The sequence below is a fragment of the Colobus angolensis genome, unplaced genomic scaffold (assembly GCF_000951035.1).
Source record: "Colobus angolensis palliatus isolate OR3802 unplaced genomic scaffold, Cang.pa_1.0 Scaffold309, whole genome shotgun sequence".
NCBI classification, from domain to species: Eukaryota; Metazoa; Chordata; class Mammalia; order Primates; family Cercopithecidae; genus Colobus; species Colobus angolensis.
Genome location: NW_012116366.1, coordinates 2227920 through 2241161, shown reverse-complemented (window position 1 = coordinate 2241161; position 13242 = coordinate 2227920). Strand labels below are relative to the sequence as shown.

Below are 13242 nucleotides of genomic sequence, written 5' to 3'. Positions count from 1 at the left end.
TAAAAGATATACTGAAAATGACTTTTTGTAACTTGCTCTTTTCTATTCAACTTTACATTTTTGAATACATTAATCTGTGTTGAAATATGTAGGCATTTATTCATTTTAACTGAGATATCATATTTCATTATGTAATGATGAAACCACAATTATGTGTTCTACCAGTGATGAACATCAACCTTCTAACCTATTCACATTACAAAGAATTACGTGTATCTCATTCTGTACCTGTCTGAGCAGCATAGAACTGAAGGTGAAGTTGTTTCCTTGAAGGGTATGAGCATCTTCCATGTGAACAGATAATGCAAAATTGCTCTAAGTGGCTGTGCAAATGCACACACCCTGTCATGTATCAGAGTTCCTGTTGTTCCACATCCTCGCTAATGTGGTATTATCAGACTTTCAGATTTTAGTTATTTAGGTGAGTGTGAAATGGTATCTCATTTGTGATTATTATTGGCGTGTCCTGATTACTAGTGATATGGTGCGTCTCTGTGTCCCCACCTGAATCTCATCTCACATTGTAATCCCCACGTGTGGAGGGAGGGAGGTGATTGGATTGTGGGGGAGGCGTCCCTGTGCTGTTCTCACCATAGTGAGTGAGTTTTCACGAGATTTGAAGGTTTTATAAGGGGCTCTTCCACCCTTCGTTTTCTCTTCTCCTGCTGCCTTGTGAAGATGTTTATTTCCCTTTCCATCGTAATTGTAAGTTTCCTGAGGCCTCCCCAGCCGTGTGGAACTGTGAGTCAATTAAACCTCTTTTTTTTTTTTTAAAGTAAATTACCCAGTCGCGGGTATTTCTTTATAGCAGTGTGAAATGGACTAATACAACAACTAGAGAATTTTTTCATTTGTTTATTGGTCTTTAGAGGCTGCTCTTCTATTAACTGACAGTATATACCTTTTGCTCATTTTTTTCGTTGGGTTGCTGCATTTTTCTTTGGTAGTATTTCCTTCTGTTTTGGGATACTAATATTTTCTTGGTTGAAAATATGAGTTGCAAATATCTTAAGCTTTGGCTTTTCACTTTATATATGGTGTCTTTTGTCATATAATAACTTTACATTCTAATGTAGTCAAAAATCCATTTTTTCCTTTATGTTTGGTACATTTTCTGTCTTGTTTAAGAACCCCTTCAGGCCGGGAGTGGTGACTCATGCTTGTAATCCCAGCACTTTGAGAGGCCGAGGTGGGCAGATCACCTGAGGTCAGGAGTTCAAGATCAACCTGGCCAGCATGGTGAAACCTTGTCTCTACTAAAAACACAGAAAACTAGCCAGGCCTGGTTCTGTGTACCTGTAGTCCCAGTTACTCAAGAGGCTGAAGCAGCAGAATTGCTTGAACCTGAGAGGCGGAGGTTGCAGTGAGCCGAGATTGCGCCACTGCACTCCAGCCTGGGTGACAGAGTGAGACTCTGTCTCAAAAAACAAAACAAAACAAAACAAAACTCTTAGACACAGAGATAGAGGCAGTTGTATAGTGGAGAGTCTACACTTGGAGTTGGAATGCTTAGATCTGAATCTCATATTAGCTTCTTAAATGATGGGAACCCTTGCTCTTTTCTAATTCCTGGAAAATTTTGTATCGGATCAGGGTTATCTGACCTTAAAGGTTTGGCAAAACCCAACTTATACAATCATCTGGGCCCTGTACATTTTGTTGTTGTCATTGTTGATTTGTTTAACAGGTTTATTGAGCTATCATTAATATGCCATACAATTCACCTATTATAAGTGTACAGTTTGATTTTTTTTTTTTTTGGTAAAGCTATTCATGTTGCAACCATCACCACAGTGTAGTTTTAAAGCATTTTCATCATCCCAAAAAGTTCATGACCATTTGCTGTCAATCTTAGCTTCCTCTCCTAGCCCCAGGCAATCTGTGGATAGAAATTTGTCTTTCCTAGAAACGTCATATAAATAGAGTCATACAATATGTAGTCTTTCGCTTAGTAATTATGAAGTTCATATGTTATAACATGTTATCACTGATTCCTTTTTATGCTGAATGGTATTCTATTTATGGATATACCAGATTTTATTTATCCATTCAAGAGTTGATGGACATTTGTATTGTCTCAGGTTTTTGGCTATTATGAGTAGTACTGCTTTGAACATTTGCTTACAAGTCTAAATGTAACTCAATTTGAGTAATCCATATTTTCCTTCTGGCTGGTTTAAGATTTTCTTTTTGTCCTTGGCACTTTGCTACTTCATTACAGTATTTCTAGGGGTAGATTTATTTTTATTTATACTGCTCGTTATGCTTCTTGAATCTTAGTACTCATGTCTTTCTGTAATCCTGTGAGATTCACAGTTACCATCCCTTCTGTTTGATGTTCTCCATTTTCTCCATTCTCTCTTCCTAGAATTGCCATTATGTATGCCACACTTTTTCATTCTATTCTCACATCTCCCAGCTTCCCTGGGTTGCAGTTTAGAAAATTTCTTTGCCTCTATCTCCTGAATCAAGAATTTTTCTCTTCTGTTAGGTTGCATTTTCTGTTACCAGTTCATTAAACTCTTAATTTCATTGTCAATATTTATTTCTCATTGGTTCACTTTCAAAAATGCCTTTTTCTTTGCTCATTTTGTCTTCTTTCCTAGGATCTATTCCTTTAAAAGAAACTTTTTAATCATTTAAAATATATGTAATATTTCTGTTTCTCTCTCTCTCTCTTAGAGACAGGGTATCCCTCTGTCATCATGGCTGGAGTTCAGTGGTGCGATCATAGCTCACTGTAATCCCAAACTCCTAGGCTGAAGTGATTCTCCCACCTCCATCTCCCAAGTAGCTAGGACTATAGGCACACACCACCACACCCATCTAATTTTAAAATTTTTGTAGACAGGGTCTTGATATGTTGCCCAGGCTGGTCTCGAACTGCTGGGTTCTAGTGATCCTCCTGTCTTGGCCTCCCAAAGTACTGGGATTACAAATGTGAGCCACTGCACCCAGCCATGTAATCTCTTTAAGGTTAGTTTATTACCTACTGTTCTGACAGTATGATTTCTCCCATTTATTGTCTCTCCTGACTTTCCCTTGTTACAGTTCATTACCCTGTGTGGTTTATACATTTTTACTGTGAGCCATTTCTAGCAGGTGTTCATTATCGTATTTGAAATGTTTGTGCTTCCTGAGTTGTGGAAATGTCACTTTGGGATGGTTTTGCATTTGTTTCTGTGGAATAGGAGTTTAGTTGCTCCAAATCTGGTTTTCTACCTTTATTCTTTGGCTTGGGATTCTTATACAAAATGACATAATCTGGACCTCAGACCCCCCATAAACTTGTGGTTTTGATTTCTTAGTAGGGACTTTTTGTTTGTAGTCTTGATTTTTTTTTTTCCAATTAGTGTCCCAGTCAGATGGTAAGCTTCCTTGTTGCTTTTCTGACAGAGCAAGTCGTTTTCCTAAGCCCTTTAGAAGGGCACCTCTTTGAGGGTTCTAGTTTTGTGTGTTTCTGATTACAGTTCCCCACCCCTCTGAGGTCCGGGCCCACATCTCCTGGACCTTCGTGTATTGCCAGTACCATCTCTTGGTTTCCCAGTGTCGTTCCCCAGGGTGACCCTGGTACCAGTTCATGGGCCTGCTCCTCTGGCTTCAGAACATTCTTGTTTTCTAGTTCCAATGTTTTGTCTTTTGAGTATGGGTGTGTATCAGAATCTCCTTCAGGTTGTATGCTGCCCCGTGTTCCTATGTGTCTGCAGCCATGCTGAGTTCGACTTCAGTTCAGTGTGCCTCAGAGCTGGGGTCTCCATGTCTCCCCATCCCCTGCTTGCTCAGGGGCATCTGCTGACTGTCGATTCAGCCAGAGGACTGAGAGGTCGGAGGCGTTGCCCTCTTTGGAGAAGGCTTAGGCTGCCCTTCTATTCACCACTGCCCTCAACCTCATTCTTTCTTCCTTCAGGAACTTAGAGAGTTCAGGTTCCTCAGGGAAGCCCCAGCTGTGCCTTCACATTTTTCTTCTTCCAGGATTAAGCAAAACAGGTCGAGAAGGAGCCTCCTTGAGGATCAGCATCCCTCTTCCCTTTCCACATCCTTCTCTCTGTCGACCTGGGAGAGGCCCAGGCCAGCATTCCTCCAGGCCTCAAGAGTGATTCTCTGGTTTCTTTGGTGTTCGTTCTGCTTCCTGCTGACAGGTGTGACTGTTCCTCTTGGTGGGATGGTGAAGAACAGAGGCGTGGGTTTGGACTTGGGGATGGAGAGGAAGAGTTAGCCCTTCAGTTGTTTTTGGCTCTTTAGGTGCATGCAAAGGCATTCATTAGGTCCAGCCTGACTCATCACAGTGCTACAGTGAGATATGGAATCCAGGCTTGTAATAAAGCGTTGCTTGTGTTGTTGAAAGGGTGGTTATTTAGAAAGGGATTAGGATCCCAATGAGCCTGAATCACTTAGACCTGTGTTTCTCACGGGTGCCTGCATATTCAAATCACCTGGGGACTTTTAAAACTGATATGGGTAGCCTGCCCCTAACTCACAACAATCAGATCAGAATGTCTGAGGATGGATTCCAGGTATCAGTGTTACAAAACTCTCCTAGTGATTCTAATGTGCAACTAGAGTGTCAAATCACCACCTTAGACAAACACCATCTTAATCATGTCCCAATATGATTTCCAACACAAGTTTAAGTCAAGACATCTGCCCTCTTTAAGAATCATTAATTAGCTATGGGGAGAGGTTAAGAGAGCTCTGTTCAGATATGAGATAACTGTTAACACATGTATTTTTAAAAGGCCAAGAGACTGATTACCATGTGATACAACAAAACTTCCAAATCATATTCTAAGTTAAGGTCAACAAGCTAGGGAGTTCTCTGTTCCCCCTTTATACCTCTTGATTATTTGATCTTTGTTTTGGTCTCTGTGGAAGACAGAGATGCTCAGTCCACAACATTTTTACAGCTGGAAGGTGGTCCCTGGAGTCCGAAGCCTTCACTTTATTCTGAGGGCTACAGTGGTGACCCTGCAGGGTTTAGAGTATTTTTTAGTCCTCATTGCTCCCTTCTCGATTTTGGAGTGCAGCCCTCCATGCAGAATCTTCTCTCTGTTGTGCTACATTAGGTCCCACAGGGGACTCCTTGGCCACTCTAGATCGATTCTCCAGTGCACCTGTGAGCTTCCCTCAGCTTTGAAGCCTTCTTGAAGGTTGAGCAAAATGTTGCCTGCACGCATCACAGGGGAGAACACAGTCTCTCGGAAGATGCTGGGTTTTAGTGGACAAACCGTTTCCAGAATTCCCTTTAGTATACCTAATTCCTTTCTCCAGGAAAGAGGGACGAGATATGAGCAGAAGGTCATTAGTCACATTTCAAAAGGGCATGGACTAAAAATTCCTGAGAGGAAATGTCTGTTGAAAGGACCTCCTAGGTGCTTGCTATGTCTAGATAACAATGAAAACTCGCCAATCAATTCTGAAAGTCCTAAAATATGTCTGCCATCCTCCCAGGTCTACACTGATTTGCAGTTCTTCATTCCTTCCTCAACTGCCTTAATGTAAAAATTCTACGGCAGCCATGCTATTTACCCCTTTTCCATGTTGAGGAAATGAATCTTTTATCTTGTGTCCCACTTTGTTTCTCTTTTTACTTGAAATAATGGTTTTTTTTTTTTTTTTAGCGTGTTGTATGCAGTTTGCTTTGACACTTTTTCTTTTTAAAACTTTATTTTTTATTTATTTTTTATTTTTTATTTTCTTTTGAGACGGAGTCTCGCTCTGTCGCCCAGGCTGGAGTGCAGTGGCGTGATCTCGGCTCACTGCAAGCTCCGCCTCCCGGGTTCACGCCATTCTCCTGCCTCAGCCTCCAGAGTAGCCGGGACTACAGGCCCCCGCCACCACGTCTGGGTAATTTTTTGTATTTTTAGTAGAGACGGAGTTTCACCGTGTTAGCCATGATGGTCTCTATCTCCTGACCTCGTGCTCGGCCCGTCTCGGCCTCCCAAAGTGCTGGGATTACAGGCGTGAGCCACTGTGCCTGGCCTCTTTTTAAAACTTAAAAAAAAAAAAACGCCTTTCAGAAGGCTTATCCTGCACATTGGTAAACACTAGAAAGCATTACTGTGACCTCAGGAGGATGAACTTGACAGGGGACAACAAGAATTATTCACTTTTTCTTTATACAACTTTGTTTACTTTCTTAAAATGGGCACATATTCAGCAATTAAAAATACTACAAAATAAATTCAGTCACAAAAAATCTAAAGTGTTTTATTTGAATGTATGCACACCCTTGATGTGTACATTTTGTTGTAAATGTACATACTATATGTACCTTTATAAATATACACATAAATACACATATAGATGCATTAGTATTTATAAAGAACTGCAGACCCTGCCTCCCCTACAGTAAACCCAGTACGTTATAAATAAAAAACCAAATATGTGTGCCATCATTTAACCGAACAAATGATTTGCATTAAACCTGTAAGCGAAGGGCAATTCTGAGTTACGAGTGAGGATACAATGCTTAGCCAAGTGTGGGGAGACTATTCCACTGTTGATGGATACCTTCTGATGTTTTCTTTGTTCTCATTTGAGAAACTGGAATGAGTTAACGTCAAGGAGCATGCTGAGGTTTAACTCATTCCATAGCTCCAGAGTGACACAGGCGTGATTTAAGGCCAGTGAGCCTGCCGAGGTTTCAGTTCTTAGTGGAAGATGTCTGTCTTTGATTGATTACATAGAACCAGGGGTTCTGAACACCTATTGTGACTGACCCAGGGCTGAGTGCATCCAGGCAGTTGGTTTGCTGCATTCCTGTAATTTTTCTGGTTCTAGTCAAAGCCCTTGGATGTGAGTAGCTAGTGGATTGATCGGGACTGTTTGATGGGTCCTGGACCCTGCAACTACTCCCACGGCTCCAAAGGGTCTGGGCTATTTCTGGGTCAGACCAGAGCACCTCAAACCTTGAGACAGACTGTAGGGTCTGGAGCCTGACTAGGGCTTTGGGCACCTCTAGGACTGGAGGTGGGCTCCAAGCTAAGACTGTTAGGAGTGGCTGGCAGGGCCAACTGGGAGCACTCACAACCGGGATAGACAGACGCAGAATACTCCACAGACTCCTGCCCAGCACGGGGGATGGGCTGCATCTGCCCTGACCTCAGCTCGGTGGGTCCAGCCAGTCCTGAACCAGCTTTGGTTTTGGCACAGTAGTTGGTGACAATGCTGCTCTTCCAACTAAGACGTTCCTTAAAGGCAACTAAAACACAAGAGAGTTACATTTGCAATATGTTTTTGCAAATGTATTTTTCTGAGCTTAGTGCTTTGTAGCTGCATTTTTTTGTTATTAGAAAAAAACATCTTGCTAAATCATAAACAAAACTCTATTAAGTGGTTACATTGGTGGTTGGAAATGGTACTGTTGCTAAATAAAAAATAAGTGTAACTTGCTTTCATTGAAATGGGAAATTCCACAGAGACTTGTGAAAAAAGTGCAGGGGCTTCTTTTGTGTTCTTAGGCATGAATTCAAAGAATTCAATTGTTCATGGATCCATAATGCTACAACTATTATAACTTCTGAGAGAATTCATCCTGCTGTGGTTTTTTTCAGTTTGAGGGAAAATATTTTCATGAGGCCTACTTTGATGGGGCGAAGTGTGGATTCATGACTGCTCAGGGAGGGGTAGTTTGGGAACTTTCCCAGTGAATCCTTTCCGAGTGATGAGGCAAGTCCAGCCCCTGGGACCACACACTCACATCCTTCCGGCTATTTTAGATGTGAAGGGAAGTCCCAGAGCACCTCCTGTCCTGAGAAAACAGGTTAGGGCGGGGACAAGTTAGACATTATATTATAAAGTGAAAGTACCAGAAGCCCTCCCACCCATGTCCCAAGCCTAAAATCTAACTTGCTTGGCTTATTTAGCTTCAATAAGTCCCCTGAATTGGTGCCCTTTTAGGCCTTGGCTTTCCCAAAGGGGTAGAAATTTGTTTATAATTACAGCATGACAAAATCGGCCATACTGGAAATTAATTTTATGCACATTTAGTATAAAAGGTACCTTAACATTTCAGTTTCATTCTCATTTTATTTTAGTTCTTCAGAGACATATCCTGACCAAAATATTGATTGCAGTATTTAGAAATGGCCTGGGTCCTTTTCTTTCTGATTAAGAACAGGCGTGCTCGTGGTTGAGGCGCCAGCTCTCTTAAAAGCTGCGTTTAGCCATTGCCATGGCTCACACTTGTAATCCCAGCACTTTGGGAGGCTGAGGCAGGAGGATTGCTTGGGTTCAGACATTCAAGACCAGCCTGGGCTGAACATAGCAAGACTCTGTCTCTACTAAAAATAATACCCCCCTACCCCTGCCAAAAAATAGCCAGGCATTGTGATACAGGCCTGTAGTTCCACTTATTCAGGAGGTAAAGGCAGGAGGATTGCTTGAGCCCAGGAGTTCAAGTGTGCAGTGAGCTATGAAAACAAAACAACAAAATCCCAAAACCTTATGTATCTGATAGCATAGCAGAGATTCAACAAATATTTATTAGATGAAGGAAAAAAGGATCAAGGATTGATTCAATTCTATTTCACAGTATTTATCAAGTGCCTTGCACGCATAGGAAGAAAGGGCACAAACTTGTGCCCCCAAATCTGGCCATTTTCAACCTCACACTTGGTATGTCATCCAACCAATGAAGAAATGATCGCTCCTGCCAACATCTTATTGAGCATAACGTTAGTGTGAACTTTTTCTGTATATTCTATAATAGAGTCAATATACCTATGTCAAAGTTTCTCAACCTGGGCACCACTGATATTCCGGGCCAGGTAATTCTTTGTTGTGGGGACTGTCCTATGCACTGTAGGATACTTAGCAGCAGGCTCCCTGGCCTCTATCCACTAGGCACGACCCTCCTCTACCCGGATCAGTGGTGAGAACCAAAAATGTTTTTAGACATTGCCAAATGTCATCTGGGGGACAGTCACCCTCAGTTGGAAATCAGTGATTTATTTAAAATAATACTACATGATTATGCCACTTTAAGCGATACTAAAATTTAAAAAACCCTAATAATCTAGGGTCTTTTCTTGTTTTGTGAAGGTGTTCTATAATGTTCTAGCCCAAGGAACACACACAGAGTGGACTTTCCTCTGAGAAGTAAGGGTTTTGTTTATGGGAAAAATAACTGTTATTTGGGGGTGGAGAGTCATAGTTAACAAAAGTTTTAAAAAATATTTAACTTATTTGGAACAATAATAGAAAAAAAAAAAAAAACCCAGAGATCCAAGTGGTCATAACCATCACCTTGATGAACTCCTCTAACATTAAAAAAGTAAAATTAGCCAGGCATGGTGGCTCACACCTGTAATCCCAGCACTTAGGGAGGCCGAGGCAGTTGAGCCCAGGAGTTCAAGACCTGTCTGAGCAATATGGTGAAACCCTATGTCTACCAAAAATAAAAATAAAAAAGTTAGCCAGTCATGGGGGCCCACGCCTGTGGTCCCAGCTACACAGGAGGCTGAGGCAGGAGGATTGCTTGAACCCAGGAGGTCAAGGCTACAGTGAGCTATGTTTGCATCACTGCACTCCAGCCTAGGCAACAAAGCAAGACCCTGTCAAAAAAATAAAATAAAATAAGCATGGGAAACAAATGTCTCCTTCCTTCTGCTTCAGTCCCCAAAGTTAAATGTTGAAGTACAATATTTTTCATTTCAGAAAAAAAAGTTTATAGTAAGGAAAGTTGAAGCTTTCTTTGGAGAGAATTGGAACAGACATAAATGTGAACCTGAAGTGGAGACAGGGTGATAACTTGAGGCTAATGCCAATTCTGAGCAAATCAGAAAGGAAGCCTGGGACATTGCTTTCCTTAAAAGAGTGTGAGACTATTTATTACTTACCTACTCCCCAGGTAGGGATAGTCTTCCTTTTCCATGGTGCACAGGCTGCATATTTTGGAAATATAGCTGTTTTTAGCTTAAATCTGATAGTTTTAACTCAGCAAGTTTGCTGAGACTGGTTTTCTGGCAGAGAGTACCGTCCCCATCTTTGTTAAGGTTGACCTGCTGCGGTGCTGCCAGGGACTCATTTACTGCCTTTTTTCCTCGGTACACAGGGCACCCACTCTTTCACTCCATTACCATCTTGTTCTGGCAAGAACAATTAAGGCTTTGTCATGCTGTGAGTCTCCCCAGCCTGGTTGTGAATGGACACAGGTTTCTAGTGAAATGGCACCCATCACTATGTCCCTGTCCTCTCCTTAAAAGGTGCCTGTGGATTTCAGCAGCTTTCCTTAATGAATCGGCTTTTCAGAAAAGTTCTAAATTTGTTTGATGTCCTGAACACTTGAGGCTCTTGATCTAAAAGTAGACATTATGAAGAATTTCTTAGTATTCTCTAAGCATGCTTTCCATCCAGTGAATGAATCTCTTTATGTGTTCTAGCCACTGGCACCCTAAAGTTCAGAGACATACAAGTAAAAAGGGCCATTTGTATGAGGAAAAAATATTTGAGAGCAACAGGATTTTTTGATTCTTTGTGAACTTTTATGACATTTCCCCTTTTAACATATTGCTATTTCTTCATTCACTTATTCATGCAGTCACTGGCACAAATTAACCAACAACTGTGTGTAAGACACTTTGTTAGGCACCATGTGAGATGCAGGGCTAACTGGGAGGGAGTGTGTCAGAGTGTGGCTAAGGACGTGACTTCAGGAATCATCAGATTTGTCAGCTTGGCCTCTTCTGGGCTATGAGCAAGTCACTTTACCTCTCCCAGGCTCATTTCACATCTGAAAAATCAGAGTAATAATAGTATTTACTGTAGAGGGTTATTGCAAGAATTAATTGAGATATATTGGCAAAGCACATACCACCAAGCATCTTGTAATTTCTCATTTCGTGTTTTAGTCCAGTTTGTGCTGCTGTAACAGAATACCAAAGACTGGGTAATTTATAAAGAAATGAAATATATTTGGCTCACAGTTCTAGAAGCTGAGAAGTCCAAGATGGAGGGGTTGCACCTGGGAAGGGCTTTCTTGCTGTGTCATCCCATGTCAGAGGGCAGACGGCCAAGAGAGTGTGCAACAGAGAGAGTGTGAAGGGGGCCTACCTTGTCCTTTTTTAAGAAACTCACTCCTGAAATAACAGCATTAATCCATTCATGCAGGCAGAGCCCTCATGGCCTACTCACCTCTAAGAGATCCCACCTCTTAATACTGTTACAATGGCAATTAAGTTTCCAACACATGCTTCTGGAGGACACAGTCAAACCATGGCAATGTAGTTTGTTTTTCTTTTTTTTTGTTTTTTAAAGCAACTAATAGACTAAAATGAAAAAATATATTTATGCAAATAATTATATATGGTAGAGAACAATAAATGCTATGAGAAGTAAAAAGGAGAGTATATTACACAGAATTAGTAGCACTAACTACTATAGCAAGCAAGTCCCAAATTTGTGATTTAGCATGATAGGGATGGCTTTCTAGGGTACCACTCCTCCAGATGACTCAGAGGTCCTGTCTCCTTCTGTCCTTTGGCTTTCTAGAGCTTCATTCACTTTAAGGCAAAACTAGGAAAAAACAGTTTGAGTAAAATACTGTATGGAATGATTTGTAGCTAAGCCTGTATATAAGTTGCTTATTAATCTGTTAGTTATCTGTTTATGACAGGTATTAACACGATTTAGATGGGGTCAGGAATTCGATAGCAGCTTAACTGGATGGTTCTGGCTCTGGGTCTCTCATGAGACTGCAATCAAAGTTTGCCCATGCTGTGGTCATCTGAAGGCTTGAATGAGATGGGAAGATTCTCTTCCAAGCGGACTTTCTCATGGCTATTGGCAGAAGGTCTCAGTTCTTTGTTGGCTGTTGGCAGGAGGCCTTAGTTCCTTGCCGTGTGGACCTCTCCACTGGGCTGATTGAGTGTCCTTACAACATGCCCATAGGCTTCCCCCAGAGCCAGTTACCTCATCTGAGAAAGAGCGAGGGGAGAGAGGAGAGAGAGAGCACATAAAGCAGAAGCTTAATGGCTTTTATGATTTAGCCTCAGAAGTCATATACTGCCGCCTCCACCATATTTGTTCATTAGAAGAGAATCACTGTGTCCAACCTACATGCAAAAGAAGGGGAATCGAGTTCTACTTCTTGAAAGAAGTAGCATCAAAGAATTTGTGAACATATTTTCAAACCACTACAGTCTAGAAACGACGAATATCACTTCTGTTTGCATTCTGTTGGCATAAATCCGCCACATGGTCCAATTAAGTGAATGTGAAATGTGGTTTATTTGTGAGCACAGGAAGGAGAGGAGAATGGAATATGGGGTGGAAAACATCTGTGTTTATAGCATGTGGAGAGTCTAGCTAGTAGATGCAAAGGAGGAGGTTAAGGAAGACTGAAGGGAAGAAGTGATATTTGAATATAGGTAAGATTTGAAGAGGTAGAGATACTGGAGAGGATATTTCAAATGGAAAAATAAAAGGGCATGGAGGCAGGAAATGAGATGGCTGTAGCATGGGTGAAATGAAGTAGGTAAAGATCAGGTTGGAAAGGCATGCTGGGACCATCAGAAACTATAAAACTAGAGTCTTTTGATTAGTTGCAATGTTTTATAATTACTACTTCATTATTTATCTTGCTTTTCAGGGCATATCTATAATGGCCACATTATCAATGATTTTCATAAGTAAACATATTACTGCACTGGCTCAGTTTTACTGTTCTCAATTTCCGTTGACTATTTACTCTTAGAGCTCTTTGGACATTGATAACAATATAGTGATTTAGAATATTGTGTGGTATTGAGTACCCAAATGGTACTGATATTTAGAGGGATGGCTAAAAGAGAAAGGAAATTAGAATGTTTGTTGTCTTTCATTGTTCAGATTTCTATAGCAGGAAATTTGTGCTTTGTAATCAGACTGACTTTATCAAGTTCTCTTCAGCCACTTATTATGGAGTAAGCTACTTAACCTCTCTGGGCCTCAGCTTCCTCATTATAAAAATGAAGCTGCTAATACTTACTGTGAACATATTTCAAGGAGAAAATGAGATGGCATGAAACCACCTAGGATATGGTGCAAGCACCAAAAAAAAACCAGTGATCTCTCTCTTTGTTCTCTTCCTGCACTGTGGCACAGGGGCACAGGACCACTATTATAGTCTTGGCTCCTTTTCTCAAGGTTTCATCTGGAAGGAAGACAAGAACACTCACTGAAAAATTATGGGAAAAAGTTTGATGGTTTACAATCAAAAGCCTCCAAGGGGCAGATGGCACTGGAGCGAAAGGATGAGGAAGG

The 13242-nt window shown here is 41.2% G+C and overlaps 1 protein-coding gene across 1 annotated transcript in view; it reads right to left on the bottom strand.

Moving 5' to 3' along the window:
* Nucleotides 1-11281: 11281 nt before the first annotated feature.
* LOC105517854 (chromosome unknown open reading frame, human C2orf73) overlaps nt 11282-13242 on the bottom strand; it is a 52727-nt gene continuing 50766 nt past the window's right edge. The window contains exons 7-8 of the mRNA XM_011950582.1: nt 12968-13132; nt 11282-11514 (exon numbers count right to left, since the gene is read on the bottom strand). Coding sequence (XP_011805972.1) covers nt 13129-13132 — 4 coding nt within the window. The 3' untranslated portion in view covers nt 11282-11514; nt 12968-13128. The remainder of the gene's footprint in view (nt 11515-12967; nt 13133-13242) is intronic.